Source organism: Centroberyx gerrardi, chromosome 7 (assembly GCF_048128805.1).
Source record: "Centroberyx gerrardi isolate f3 chromosome 7, fCenGer3.hap1.cur.20231027, whole genome shotgun sequence".
In the NCBI taxonomy this organism is placed as follows: domain Eukaryota; kingdom Metazoa; phylum Chordata; class Actinopteri; order Beryciformes; family Berycidae; genus Centroberyx; species Centroberyx gerrardi.
The window spans coordinates 26,513,885-26,529,246 of NC_136003.1; the positions used below are offsets into that span (position 1 = coordinate 26,513,885).

Genomic DNA, 15,362 nt, shown 5'->3' on the forward strand with positions numbered 1-15,362 from the left:
GATCTTCATCTTACAATATCAAATTCAGCGTGAATATCCTTGTGGGCTTGGAAACTATAAAGGCTTATCATAATACAGTTATGTAGTGATAAATGATAATGTGGGTAATCTATCATCTCCAACAATCTAAAACCAACAATCTAAACAAAAATCAATTACACTTTCAGGAAAGCATTAGGTTATGCTGTTTTTCTCTTAAGAGGCCCTATTCTCATATAACTTACATCAGCTTGATACCATGTATTATCATACTATGAATGCAAGTCAGAGAGATTTATGTCGGCCTCAAAAGTTGGGTAAATCGAGTTTACCCTCCAGCCTCCCTCCATTCCTGCCATAAGGCACGTGATTCATTACTTTGCAACAACTTGAAGTTTTTGGTTACCTGTGCAGTTACGATGTTGGATCCTACGAATGAGGAGACTTTCCATCTTGGGACAGCGCAGCATACGATAGCTCCGACCAGGCCGAAGATCCCGAGGGCCACACACACGATCTGAACCCCAGCAGAGCCCATTCTGCACAGGAGGTGGAGAGAGAGAGAAGAGGCATAAGAGAACGATCTACTGCTTGTTCCTGTGCTTGAGTAGATGTCTTGCGCATTTCCTGAGGAAGAAGATTAGGTCTAAGATCAGATCTTCTTTCTTATTTTCCTGAGTACCACTGCTCATGAAATCTAATCTTTCAAGAGTCTCTACTTTTACTTAAGCAGTTTTATTTGGAGTGTTTTTTCGCGCTTTTACCTAAATTCATTTTACTATTTGTTGTGAGAGCAGTGAATGCAGCATCATCAATCATCTGTGGTAAAACACCATCATCCTGGCATTTACACGTCACGTTCAAAGGCACCGACATGGGAAAATCAATACAAGCAATACAATATTTTGAAGTACAACAGTTTTGATTTTGTTTATTTGAAAGTAACCGAGTGCTTGAGCATTTAGGTTTTCTTAATTCTACTTTTAATTCACAGTACTGCTGCTTGAGTAAAATATATAAAGTTTCCCGCTTCTGGTGAGAGAGGAGGAGTCTTTTTGTATCTTCTAACAATCCAAGATGAGAGATCTGTGTAGGCGTAGCAGAGGTGCTATCGCTGTTGCACTGTATTTTTTTCATCACACAGCTAAACACACACTCAGACAAACTCTCGTTCCCTTTGACAGGCCTTTACAAGATAGTGTTGCTCAGAGCTACATTTTTAAACCGGACTCAAGTCCTGACAGGCCCTGCCACCTCTCCTCCTCCTCCTCCTCCTCCTCCTCCTCCTCCTCCTCCTCCTCCTCCTGCTGCTGTTCTGAGGTTCAGCCACTCCTAGGTGGAAACCTCAACATCTTCTCTCTTGGATTTGCTGCCTAACTTATCCATTTGAAGCTCATTGGAATCTGTAAAGTGTTGCTTCATACAGACGATCAACTTTATCCTCTCACGACCATCTGAAATCTGAAATCTGAACCCCCACACATCATTTTTTTTGTAAATTTAAAAGAAAACTTGTCTTATTTTATTTCACTGCCCATAGATCACCATCAGTCCCAATCTCCTACTCTCATAAAATAACAAGGGAGAACCTAGTCAGGGTTTGTTTGAATGTGTGTGTGTGTGTGTGTGTGTGTGTGTGTGTGTTGGGGGGGGGGGGTTACTTGGTCTGGATTTACACCAGGACAAAAATATCTTACTTTCAAGCATATGTGACCCAGATCAGATACTTTCAATGCAGGTTAAAGATTCAAAACTAATGCAATCTGGGTCACGCAGGTTTTAAAACCAGACGTTTTATTCCCAAATAATTCCAGCCATAATATGATTAAAACGACTAGTCATTTTTTTTTGTAAATAAGCATGAATCACAATTCATGGGCCTTGTTAATGAGTCTCATTCAGAACCTGCCCTAAGGCAAGGAACTCAAAAAAGACAGAAACAAAGCTTCATGAATTAAATCACATACATGCTGCTAAACCATTCATCCCCTTTTATCTTTTCATATCTCCCAGCTATGTTCATTTCCACTTTTTTTTTGTTTTTTATGATGTTTACCAGCGCGCATAAAAAGAGTTACTCAACTAATCCTCAACCAATCCTCTTATCTTCTGTAATTTCAAGCTTTTGCAGAATCATATCTCCTTTCCAACCTGTCTTGGATATATTGGTCATTTGAAATAGTTTTTTGGGGTGAAAAGCAGATGAAAAAAAAACAAAACATGCATACCTTTTTTTTTTGCGTCCTCTTGGTTTGAAGGTTGAAAAATTTGACCGGGTGTTTCCTGCCTTTTACAAAAAATGAATTGTGCAGATGTAGGTTGTTGATGTGCCGGTGTTGTGAGGAGGCTGCGGGGTGAGAGGGGGTTTTTGTAGAGGAATGTGAGGTGCAGGGTGGGGCTTCAGGAGGGCAGAACCTCACGACCAGACTGGACTTGTTCTTTACTTATCTTTCCCTCTCTTTTTCCACCTCTGACTTCGCTCTAGTGGTGTGGCTCTGCAAGGAATCACTCTGTGGCTGAAACACACATCTGTAACGTCTTGGTATCGATAGTGTTTGGTCAAAATGGATTGAAAACCAGATCAATAGAGAACTTTGTGATGACAACCATGATGATGATGGTGATGGTGGTGATGATGATGGGTGAATCATGTTGGTTGTAGTCGTCATGAGAAAAGAAAAAAAAAAAACGCAACAACACTTGAGTCATTTGGAAGTCAACCCATTTTTTCTTCCCACACTCCCACTCTGGGCAACTAAGTATCGACCAGTCTCCCATACCTGCATGTCCCAACCCCCCCCCCCCCCCCAACACACACACACACACACACACACACCTGCTTCGCTTCTGTCGAAACCACGACTGACGAATGCCAAGAGACTAATTTGGGAAACCTAGACAGAGAGGGTTAAAGATTTTGCGTAACAGTAAGTAGAGATCATGGGAAGGAAAGAAAATGAGGAAATGAAAATGAATGTTGTGAAATAAATTCTTTGTCTCTCTTAACACACGCACACACACACACACACACACTGTTGGATCTATGTAATATACAAACGTAGATGCCAGTTTTGGCCGGGCTTGTACGGGCCTGAAGGAAGACGGCTCAGTGGTGGAGAGGCACACAGAGTGAGGTGGGACATTTTTTTTCTACAAGCCATAGGTATTGTCCCATAATGAAATGTGTTGCCTTGGGCACTGGGATTAACACACACACACACACACACACACACACACACACACACACACACACACACACACACATGTGCACACAAGTGTACTTGAGATTTGACATGGGTATCATCTGTATCTTACCTATTTATCCCTTAAAAACAGGTACTACAAGTATTTTTTTAGTTTAACCGATTGACTACATCAAACATTTTGGGTTTGACTGGTGACACTTTCAATTGATCAATAAATATAAATCTGTCTATTTTTACCTGTCAAAACAAAAGTTAGAAAACGTAAATGATATTAAGAAGCAAAACACTAGTGCTTATTGAAATATTGATTAATGTTAGTTATATGGGAGTAGTAATTAAAGTATGTATGTTAAACTGATATGAATTACAAAGCCCCATAAGTTTCAATGACATCAGTGGTGTTATTCACAATGACTAAAAATGGAAAAGTGACTAGTAGAAATCAATTACTGGCAATTATTTATTTAGCAATTAGGTGTCTAATTACTGATACAAACAGTCTGTCTAAAGTTTCTGTCATTAGTAACTTCTGAATAAGTACTGTCTTTATCTTTGCTATACATACTAGTAGGTTTCCAGTATCTATCATTTGGATTTGAGTCTAGCAATATTAGATTAACTAAAAAAAAAAACAGACCAAGTGCCAAGAAAAAGCCTAAGAAATGAATGAAAGATTGCTTACAACCACTGCTCCATTAATATAACTGAGTCAGTCCACAAATAGAGGACAATTTGCATCCCTTACATAAAGACAACAGGATTGCAGTAAAAACCTTGCATATTTTTTTAATCAAAAAATTGTTTTTTTTATTAAAGTATAATCTTTCATAATTTGGGGTCAAAAACAACAAAAATATTATTCTACAGATGCCTTAAGAGATCATTTACTTTGTTGAACAGTGATGTTCACGTCCCCAGGTCCATTTATGCAACTTCTGATTTAAAAATTGCTGATTTTTTTTTCTTTTAATCTCCCACTTTTGCTACGATAAACAAAATTACATCAAAAAGTTACATCACTTGGATCTCATAAAGAAGATGGTGGAATACAAGATAAGCTATCTTGTTTTCTTCTTTATGGTTGTTTAGCTAAACTTGTTAAGCCTGTTGCTTTAATTAATCATAGATAAAGTAGAAACTTATTACATTTCCAAACATAATAACATAATCAAATTTATAAAAACACGGGCACCATGTGGTCTAGTGGCTCTCAACACAAGGGGAATGAGCTGCAAACCTCAATCTGTTACAGTCAGCCCTGTCACCAACATTCATAATGTAGGCTATGTATTCAAAATGTATGGAATTTGAAGAATGTAAGTGCCTGAGATGGGAGAACATTTGTTTCTGGAGGTTGACTATGTCCTGAATAAAATAAAATGTTGAAAAAACAGAAAATTTTAAGTAAATTTTTGAGAAGTTGCAAATTGTCCTCTATTCATGGAATGACTCATGTATGCACACACACCCTCTCACACACACGCGCGCACGCGCACACGCACACGCACACACACACACACACACACACACACACACACACACACACACACACACACACACACGCACACACACGACTATTCAGTAGGTAGGTCAAATACAATAGTAGGTAATGTTAGGTTTTACATTGCAATGTCAATTTCTGACACTTGGTGGCGCTCTTTGAGATCTCATTTAAATCTCCATTGATGTCATTGTGAACGGCTGGGGCGGAGCCCAAGTGTAAGACCGACCCAGCATATGTCCAATCAGATGCGACCATTTAGGTTCTAAATCCCACGACGGACCAATCAGGACTGCGAAAATCTGAAGAGCTCGCTGTGAATCAGCCTCCTATCCAGACCGTAAAAAACGGCCCTCTTAAAGTTCCTGGTGGGGGAAGAGTGAAAGGATCCGAACAAACGAAGGGAAAAGGGGTAAAATTGAGCTCAGCGGATACATATTTAGACAAAATACACCCCGGAACGACTGTTGTCAAACCGAAGCCAAGGTTCGGTAATATTTCATCTTTTTTTATAAGTTATATTAGCTAGCTAACGTTAGCTAACTAGCTGTGATGGTTCAGCTGTGCTGCTAGTTCGAATGTGTACTTGGCGAGTAACGTTAGCTAGCAACCTAGCTAGCTTGGCTAACGCGTAAGCTCATTGATTGCCCCAGTCCGCTAACGTTACTCAATTAGTGAGATGTACTCGCTAGCTAACCACTGTAAATTACAGTGTATACTGTGAATAACTGATTGTACTCGTTTCTGTTATTTCTATTCCTGCAATCGAAGGTGCAGCACGGAAAATCAAGGTCTTGACTGCCTGAGAACGTCAAAAAATAAAGAAAATGGCGGAGCCGGACAAATTAAACATCGACTCCATAATTCAGCGTCTCTTGGAAGGTGAGTAGGGCCCGCATCTCAGACCTAATCCACTGTACAGCTATGCAGCTAATTTAGCTTATGGTATATCTTTATGGTAGTTCAATGTGTTTTTCTTACATCGGGTAAGTCGGCTAACGTTAATGCTAGCTAAGTTCCGTGGATGTAGTTAAGCTTGCTGTGCTCGTACACTTGGAGCGAGTTGTTGGATATGGACGAAATGATCTAGCCAGATCAACCTCGCTCTTCTCAGTTCGTGTAATTGTATGGTATTTGATTAAGGATATCGCTTACATTACAATTTTATCTATTTTGATGAGAAATTAATTTATACTGTGTGTTGCCTGTGAATGAAGGGGAAATGGGTACACAGTTAAGCAAAGTAGCATAAGAAGGAGGACCCCCCCACACACTCACTTTCTGTAAAATACATTGTCGTAAGTTCCTAGCCTGCTGGTTAGTAAAAACCTCAATTGTAATGATGGCAATAGGCGAGGGGATTGAAATGCATTAGATGTTTCCATCCACGAGGTGAGGCTGGCCCAATGTTTAGTGACATTGGACTGATTAATCCACCTCAAAATAACAGAAATGGTCAGTATGTTTCTAAGCAATTTTAGTAGGTATTTCATATGTTAGCCTACACTGTGACAATGCTGGAGGATTTGAGTGCACATATGTGTAACATGGCAGTGATGGGCTGTGAGTGAAATTGTGAGTTATGGATATTTGCATTCTTTGACCCCGACTTACTATATCACAGACTTGTCCTCTTCATTCATTTAGTGGTTTTGACCCCATTTGTTGCCCTTTCACCAGGAGCCTCTCAGTTACATGGGTGGTAGACTGTCCAACATAGTGCTTACTGTTGTGTAGTTGCACAGTGTAGGATCTGATTACAATTTGCAGCCACAGCCGTCCCCAGAGGGAACACTTAATGAGGTTTACATTTAAGTAAGGATGCTTTGATTGGCACATGTTCACTCTAAATATGAGAGTGGCGATTGGCGTACTCCGCCACTCTACTCCAGTTTTGTGAAGCAAAACACAAACTGCTTATATAATAATTTTTTAGCCACCAAGGAGTGTGTTGCATTGTATTCCATCTTCTACCAGTGAAAAATCACATCCACGACTCTCCATAAGTGCATACATCAACTAAGTCATTTTTATGTTTCAACTGCAAAACATCTTGCCCAGAAATTATTGAAACAAATGCGCAACCGTGCTTTTACCAGTAAGAAACTTATGAAACGTACTTTAGGCTGATAACGAAAGATTGTTAATCTGTGTTGGCTCTAGAAAGCCCACATGGAGCATTCCTAAGCAGTAGGTTTTAAATGTCTGAATGCCTGCTGTACACAATGCGGAGACAGATTTGTTATGGTTGGGGTTGTGTGTATGAGGGAAAGCGGGGCTGTTCTATCTCCATATCCACATGATAATGATTGTGTAACAGGAGCCCTGAGGATATCAAACAGAAGCATAAATCTCTTCTTGACTCCACTGTACAGTTCATATAAAGAGCACAAGGAGTGAGGTTGTGCCCTATAGCAGTATAGATTCAGTTTATTATTATCTCTTCTTGTAAGGCAGGCGCACAGGGCACCTGCATTACACCTGCTCCACACTTACACCTATGTGTTTTTCCCTATGGACTGGTTGGCATAGGAACGACTCTGTATGTCCGCCTTTGTTTTACAGGAGCAACAGATTGGTTCTGGGGTCTTGTGGGTGCTAAACTATGATTCCCTTTAAGTTTTGATTCATAGCAATTGGTCGTAAATATCTGAATAGCCATAGGCCAGTAAACGTGGATGGTTAGGTACAGTTGTTTCATTTAGAGCTTTATCTTGGGCCTAAGCCTTCTGTTTGTTTACCTTCTTAAATATAGGCACTTTTCTGTTGGCCTGAGTTGAGCTGGTGGAGGTGATTGGGATTATTCACAAATATGTATGTGCAGCCCGTGCCTGCTGGGAGTTTGACTTTGACTGTGGACCCTGATGGCTGCAGGACTGTTTTGTACATGGATTGTTTTACTTGGGCCGTGATAAGGTTGTCTGCCAAGCGCAGGAGAAAACAAACAAGCCTGATAGTGGCAGTATTTATATCCTCTTATGTAACCCAGCTGACCTTTTTGTCTCCAATTGTGGCTTCACCGCTGAGAATAACCAATCGTCACTTAATGTTACTATTTTGTTAATCTAATCTGTCCAAGCCTAGAGTAGACTCACTCATTAAGTCTAACTGCTGCACTGCATGGTGCTGCACCAAAAGACCGATAAATTATCCACCGGTAGACTCTTACTTGGACAGCATGGTAACCCACCTGCCTGCTGGCTGTGTTTTCAGACCAAACCAATTAAATGTGTTTGGATAAAGATCTGTATCAATTGGATTAGCTACCTAGAGTCAGACTTGGATGAACTCTGGGAGTGTGTGTTGCTAATAGCATGTCCAAGGAGCGTGACATCACATAAGCCTACCCAGAATGCCCAGCATTGAGGGAAGACCTGGACCAAACCAACTGTTGATTCCGGCACTACCGACACCCCAACAGCTTTTCTGTTGTGCTGGCCCAACTTTTTCTTTTCTACCCCATGATCAACGTAGTGGAAAGCCCTTTGTCTGCACCCCCCCTCTCTCTCCAACATCCCCCCCCTCCATGCTAAGCTCACTGTTGCCCACTAGCTATGTGGCTAACTTTGGAGTAAGCTCTGTCAGGGCTTAGCCGGCCGTAATCCAGGTTTAAAGTGACAAGCTGCACTACAGTTTTTATACCCACTTTTCACTGGTTAGGACCATGTTTTTAGCTGCCGCTTCAAGATGGTGGTTCTGCTTCACACCCAATCGCTGATTTCTACTTTGAATTCTCTCCACCAAGTGCCTCATAAGCACCAATCAAATAATTAATTTTATTGGGGGGATGTCCTGTGTAATTCATTCATATGGGATGGAGGATCTCTGTGACTTCCCTCAAATTACTGCTTGTATCTTGGATTAAAAACACAATTAAACATCACCTCTACTTACATCTGCATGCTGATTAGTCAAAACAAAAATTTATTTTTACTATTGCCAACAATAATTTACTTGGCGGAAACAAATCTTCTGTTGTCTGTGACACTAGACTTTACACTTACAAATCGTATCATCTTGTGAAATTTTTATCTCCAAAGGGATTTTGTTTGTTTTTATTCCTCCTTTTGTATGGGTCTCCATGATGTGGTTTTGTGGTTGATGCATTTGCACCGACATCAAAAATCTCCTGCACTACAGCACTACTCTACTAAGCTATGTGAGCTAGTATCTTGTTATGACAATCTGCCAGCTGCCAAAACTGTAACCCATTATTGCATTACGGAGATGTCAGTTCCAACTGTACTGATATTATCCGATGACCACTGAGTCTGCTGAAAAACAGAAGGTAATTTGCTTTGAATTTGTTTTTGCTCTTTGAATTTGTAAAAGTTACGGAAATGGCAGATTCATACTGGAAATTACGGGGGCCAATGGTAATAAATACAATGACAGGACCTCCCGCAGTAAAACTAATCCAAATTTAGTAGGGCTGTAGTCTGCACCCTTAGTTCTCCTGTTGTAATCATCCATTTTGGGCCTGCTTGGCTTTGCTGGTTTGGCATTTAAAGCTGATAGCATTCGGCTGTATATTAACTGTTGAACATCTGACAACTGTTCAATCAATCCCACCCACGTGTTTATTCGAGGAAGCTCCGCTCGCACCCAGCTAGGAAATAAATCTCACCGGGAACGTCGGAGGCAGTTCAGTCTTCATTGTACATAAAACCGTGAAGCAGTCTGTATAGAATTTGTTGGGTGGGAATGAGACCCCCTCATTAGTAGGCTTGTACAGTTTCTGTTGGGAGCTGCTTTGGTCATCTGGCGGGACATTTAGGAACCGGGGGCGTGATTGATTCTGTCAGTGTTACAAACAAACCAGATTCCAAACTCCATCAAGAGCAGTCTTGCATAAGGCCACAGAGTACATGTCGTCACTGAAATATACTGTAGCTGCATGCCATCACTTCCACTCCCCAAGGTTGTAAGACTAATGTGAGACTAATTCAAATAAAACTACTCATTCTACTCATTTAAGCTGAATGAATATGCTTGCCTGCCAACAGTCTTTTTATTCTCAGTGTTGCTCTGCAGTTTAACCCTCCTCTCCCATCAGTGGCACAATGATAATTGCACTGAAATCCCACTGGTCACTTCAGCTAACAAAACAGACTTGATGAAACACTGGGGTAAATGCTGTAGCCAAGTTATTTTTGCTTCACATTATTCTCTGTCTGTCCAGTGTTTAGTCATTTGAGTGTTAAAGCGGTTGCTAAAACATTTGCAGAATGTTTTTTTTTTTTTTTTAATTTGAGTGGATCATCCTTCAAACAGAGCTGCTCTTGTGAAAAGTGAGTGCCCTTTGCTAACAGATGTCTGATAACATGACTGTAGTTGGGCTTTATCCTCTGGATTCCTTAGTTGAGCTATATTGAACTAAATATTCTCCAAAATGCACATTGGAATGAGAATTGTTTTCAGGAGACGGATTGATTAGAAATCAGTAGGGAAGTTACAAATCCATAGATTTTTTTTGTTTGTTTGTTTCTTTAATCAAAGGGGTTATTTTAGTTTTTTGTGGGGGTATTTCTCTGGGATATACTGTCATCTGTGTGCTGCACCTAACTTTCTTAAGTCAGCACCATTACAACACATGGGTATCGATTTTGCTTTCATTCAAGTAATCTGACAGACAAATAAATTGGGATACTTGTCCAAATCCTTGAAAACATTTGCGTTTGGCTCCACTTGTTCAGTGTGAAACAGCATGAGAACCAGGGAGTTGACAAACCTGCTGAATTCTTCAGATAGCATCAGCAGCTAGCCAGATGACAGGAACCGCATGATCTTCACATGATAACTTTACTGTTTCTTGTTCGGGTTTATGATATGTAGGCCTTCTTACGTGGTCTTATTTGCTTTATGTGAATTGGTGGTATTACAGCCCATGGCATGTTTTTTTTTCTTATTGAGTGAGTCTTGCTCCTTTGCAGTGTCTTTGCTATGGTTACATCAGCTGCTAGAAGGGGGAGGTGGGGTTCACATCTTTTCTCCTAGCCTGGGTTTGATCAGCCACATAAGCAGACAGACTTGCGTTTTTCTGCAAACCACCCTACATCAGTCTAGTTTCCTCTCATCCGTTTTTCTCAGATCTGGCCTGCCTTCTCGCTTCTTGCACACGTTCATCTCGTTGTGTTGTGGTTTGTTGAACAGGAAATGTATGTTTCATCAGCGGCTGATGGGGCTCCAAAATTCACCAGCCAACTTTCAATATTTAAACAGCCAACTAGGTTTTTAGAACGGCAGGACCTCCAAATGATGCTTGGTTACCTGCTAGAGAGCACTAAACTTGCCAGCCACAGCCGGAGTTTTCCAGCATTTGGCTGGTGGGTGGTGTTAACTTCCCAGTCTGGTTGAGAAATGCTCGAAATTTGGGGAGCACTGTCCTTCATGTCTGTTTCATCCACTGTCTCTATACTTTCAAGTCTGAGCACAGCGTGTCTCTGTGGTGTCCAGCCATCATACAACCTCTGTGTGTTCAGTCTGATTTGTCTTTTCTAATCCCTGCCCTGTATCTCCTCTCTCCAGTCAAGGGCTCTCGGCCAGGGAAGAATGTCCAGCTGACAGAGAACGAGATCCGCGGCCTTTGCCTCAAGTCCCGTGAAATCTTCCTCAGCCAGCCAATCCTGCTTGAGCTAGAGGCTCCACTCAAGATCTGTGGTGAGTCCTAATTAACACGGTGTCAGTGAGTTACAGAGATGCCACAGGACGATGTGTGTGAAGTTTAATCGAAGCCAAGAGACTACACAGTAGACTCACTCTGAAACACTCTGGCCAATACATACAGTTTTTGCAACATGGTTTACCAGCCAGTCTGTTTGTCTGTTAATTGCCAGTTGTATCAGGTGATGAGTGAGGACCTTTTATGTAATAGCAGCTACACCCAGTCGCAGTCAAGGTGTGGCTTTTAAATTGTACCTGTCTGCTGCCCCCTGCAGGTGATGTCCATGGTCAGTACTATGACCTGCTGCGATTGTTTGAGTATGGAGGCTTCCCCCCAGAAAGCAACTACCTGTTCTTGGGCGATTACGTAGACAGAGGGAAGCAGTCGCTGGAGACCATCTGCCTGCTGCTAGCCTACAAGGTCAAATATCCAGAGAACTTCTTCCTGCTACGTGGCAACCATGAATGCGCCTCTATAAACCGCATCTACGGCTTTTATGATGAGTGTAAGTGCAGAAGGCGACCCTGGACACACAAACAAAACAAATTCATACTGTGTTGCACCCAGTGCTCATTTTCTCCCCCCCCCTTTGCAGGTAAGCGACGGTATAACATTAAGCTGTGGAAGACCTTCACAGACTGCTTCAACTGTTTACCTGTGGCTGCCATTGTAGATGAGAAAATCTTCTGCTGCCATGGAGGTAAGCATTGACTGTGTACACTTTTTTCCTTTTTAGCACTTTTGTTGCTATAAAATGTTACAATGCCTAAATTAGGTCATATGAACTGCAGTAAGATGGGTGTATGATGTGTGCTTGTCCTCCATCCAGGCCTCTCTCCTGATCTCCAGTCTATGGAGCAGGTACGCAGAGTAATGCGACCCACAGACGTGCCTGACCAGGGCTTGTTGTGCGACCTGCTGTGGGCCGATCCAGACAAAGACGTCCTGGGCTGGGGAGAAAACGACCGTGGCGTCTCTTTCACATTCGGGGCGGATGTGGTGGCCAAATTTTTGCACAAGCACGACATGGACCTTATATGCAGGGCACATCAGGTAAAGAATTCCACAGTACTGTGTAGGAGTGAAAAGACAGAAGGGCTTTGATGGTGGTACTGAAAGTGGTGGATTTGTCTCCCTTTGACTTTCTCTGAGAGAAATGGTGACGTGTCAGTACTGGTATTGAATTTCAGTTCAACATACACACACTCGGACACCAAAAAAGAGAAATAATTTTGATTAATTCCATGACAAATAAAAAAGACACGTGCCATTTAATTAGATTACCACAAAAATCTAATATTCTGTGCAATGCTCAATGTCCATAAAGAGTATTGTGGTATTTGATGGTACTCGCAGTGAAGTACTCCTGCTTGGTCAGTAAAAACAAATGTCAACAGTGTACCTCGAAAGGGAATCGGTTGTAGTCTGTTTTGCTGCTTCTGCTTTGTTGCATGTAGTTTTGACAACCTTCTCGTCTCTCCTAAGGTGGTAGAAGACGGTTATGAGTTCTTTGCAAAGAGGCAGCTTGTTACTCTATTCTCGGCTCCTAACTACTGCGGAGAGTTTGACAACGCCGGTGCCATGATGAGTGTGGACGAGACGCTCATGTGCTCCTTCCAGGTGAGTAAGAGGGATCCAGTGTGTGTAATGGTTTTATTTGTAAGTGTTATTTTTTTTTTTTCTTCTTGGATTTCAAGCATTTGCCGTCATTACCCCGCCTGTCATGTAAAGGTGCACCAATGGTTAGGGATGTCCTGATCTGAGTCATTTAATATTGTCCCGATCCAATGTTTTTGTTGCATTTTATTTTTAAACAATTAAAAAGCTGTGCGCTACAAGCATCACTCTGATGGATCTAAAATCAACCAAACCAAGTTAGGAGAGATGAGCTTAATACTCAGTTACATAACTGCATTAAGAATAAATGGCCTAAAGCATGGCTGCGCTTCTTTTATCTTTAATCATCTTTGTCATTGTTATGTTCAAAAATGAAAGTATAAAAATAAATACCTTTCCATTACACTAACTACCACATGCCATCACATAGCCTATGTTTACTTACTAGCTCATGCCTGTACACCCCGGTGCCGCTGAAGGCTCCTTTTTGAATGAATCTCCTCCTGGCTGCGGTCAAATATTTTAGAATACTGCTCTGCATTCCAGGAATATACTGAAAACATAAATGAAACTTCTTCTATATTCGGCGTCATCTTTAACAGCTGAGCAGTGTAAATAAATGCTTTTGCATATCTTGTGTTGCTTAGCAACAGCAACAATAGTGATTTGTGTGTGAAAGGGTACAAGCTGGCAGATTGATGGGTTGCTAAAGGCAGGTGAATGGGTTTAGAACTAGCAATGCCGCATTTCCAATAACGCCGGTTTCTCTGTCTGAATGTGGCTTAACATACGAAAAGCGGTGGTGGATAATGCCTGTTTACACTACATTTTTTACTACAATTAAATGGAGCAGAGGGAGAGAAATTAAATAAATAAATGGATCGGGATTTGATTGGGCGTCATGTAGTTGATCACGTCAGATTCTGATCTTTGATATCAGCTCGAGACATCCCTACCAATAGTATCCAATAGTATTGGGAGTGCTGATCTAGCTCCTAAATCCTCAAATTCAGATTGGCAAACTTGCCAGTGTGAATACTAATGAAATGTGCTTTGGTGCAGTATAAAACTTTTGTAAAAATGTTTCATGACTTGAAAGTGCTGCCCAGTTCGTAGGCAGAGCAGCTTTTGTTTAGAAGAGCAGTCTTAGCTATGAAGGCTAAATACAGTTCTGTTTTATTGGTCCTAACCTGCTATACTGTTTATCCGTTAACCTATTCTGACTAAGAAGAAGAAGACCTACTTCATAATGTATTTAATATTATTCTGAAAAATCGGTGCACCTCTACTGTCATGCATTGCAAAGTTCAGCCTGTGTGTCTGCATCTATATCTGTCTAAATGAGAGCGTCTTTGTCTCTCTCCCAGATTCTGAAGCCAGCAGATAAGAAGTTGTATTCTTACGGCGGAGGGGGCGGAATGGGATCCGGGAGACCGGTCACCCCGCCGCGAAATTCAGCCAAGGGCGCCAAGGCCAAGAAATAACACCCGCTGGGTCCCCCTCCCAGAACCGACCACCCCTTGTCGTCCCGACACTCTCTTCCTCTACCTCCCAAACTTGTTTCTCCCTCGTCACCAAACGGCAACAAAGCAAACAGTATCCAGGGTTCAGTCCTGTTTTTTTCTCTCTAAAACTATTTTTAACTGTTTGTTTGGCTGTTTGCGCGCGCGTGTGTGTGTGTGTGTGTGTGGAAAGTGAGAATGAGACAGAGGGATTTGCTGTATTCTGTGTGTATGTTTTTTTTTTTTTCTCTTCCTCCTGTACCCTCTGCTCTGTTATCCTGTCATTTTGTAGAAATGGGTTCTGCCCCCTCAGTGATGTAAATGCAGACCTGGGTGCTGGGGAGGAGGGGAGGGGAAGGGGAGCGGGGGAGAGAGAGGAGCCTTTGCTGTTTATGTTAAGGCCCTGCACTGTTTAATGCTAAACACAAGCTTTTGTACATCCTGTTTGAGAGGTTTGTGTGTGTGTATGTGGAGGGGGGGGAGGGAAGGGTGGACGGGCAGGGGAGGGCGGGGTCAAGTTGCACGGTCAAACGGTAACGGCACATACCACACACTGAGAGCACAGGTGGATATGTGCAGATGAATCCTCGAATAAAACGGATTCACGATGAGTTAGTAACTTCTTTTTTTCTCCTCTTCCCTTTTGAAAACCAATGATTTGAAAACACAATCATGGATGTGAAATAGTTTTGCTTTTTTTTTTTTTTTTTTTGTAGATGCATAAAACCATGGTTTGAATCTTTCGTTTTTAGTCTTATCTGGAAGTCGATGATGAATAAAGAGAACCATTTATTTGAATTATGCCACCATGCTGTTCACTGTGTGTTTGCCCATTGCTTTGTCATGTTTATGCGTACTTCAACAACCTTCGCCACGCTCATCGGCCGCTCTTG

General features: G+C 41.6%; 2 protein-coding genes across 4 annotated transcripts in view; one reads left to right on the forward strand and one right to left on the reverse strand.

Moving 5' to 3' along the window:
• Positions 1 to 2,341, reverse strand: part of cldni (claudin i) — a 3,685-nt gene extending 1,344 nt beyond the window's left edge. Inside the window, exons 1-2 of the mRNA XM_071895927.2 lie at positions 2,208 to 2,341; positions 386 to 518 (exon numbers count right to left, since the gene is read on the reverse strand). Coding sequence (XP_071752028.1) covers positions 386 to 517 — 132 coding nt within the window. The 5' untranslated portion in view covers position 518; positions 2,208 to 2,341. The remainder of the gene's footprint in view (positions 1 to 385; positions 519 to 2,207) is intronic.
• Positions 2,342 to 5,028: 2,687 nt separating this feature from the next.
• Positions 5,029 to 14,923, forward strand: ppp1caa (protein phosphatase 1, catalytic subunit, alpha isozyme a). 3 transcript variants are annotated; one of them, XM_071895918.2, is made up of 8 exons: positions 5,029 to 5,098; positions 5,458 to 5,568; positions 11,215 to 11,346; positions 11,625 to 11,855; positions 11,946 to 12,050; positions 12,180 to 12,403; positions 12,836 to 12,970; positions 14,335 to 14,923. In XM_071895918.2, the coding sequence occupies exons 2-8, from the start codon at positions 5,514 to 5,516 to the stop codon at positions 14,449 to 14,451; spliced, it is 999 nt and encodes a 332-aa protein (XP_071752019.1). In that variant the 5' UTR covers positions 5,029 to 5,098; positions 5,458 to 5,513; the 3' UTR covers positions 14,452 to 14,923. The 3 variants fall into 3 exon arrangements, with proteins under 3 accessions (XP_071752019.1, XP_071752018.1, XP_071752017.1); XM_071895917.2 differs by having other exon boundaries at positions 5,037 to 5,177; XM_071895916.2 differs by having other exon boundaries at positions 5,037 to 5,172.
• Positions 14,924 to 15,362: the final 439 nt, after the last annotated feature.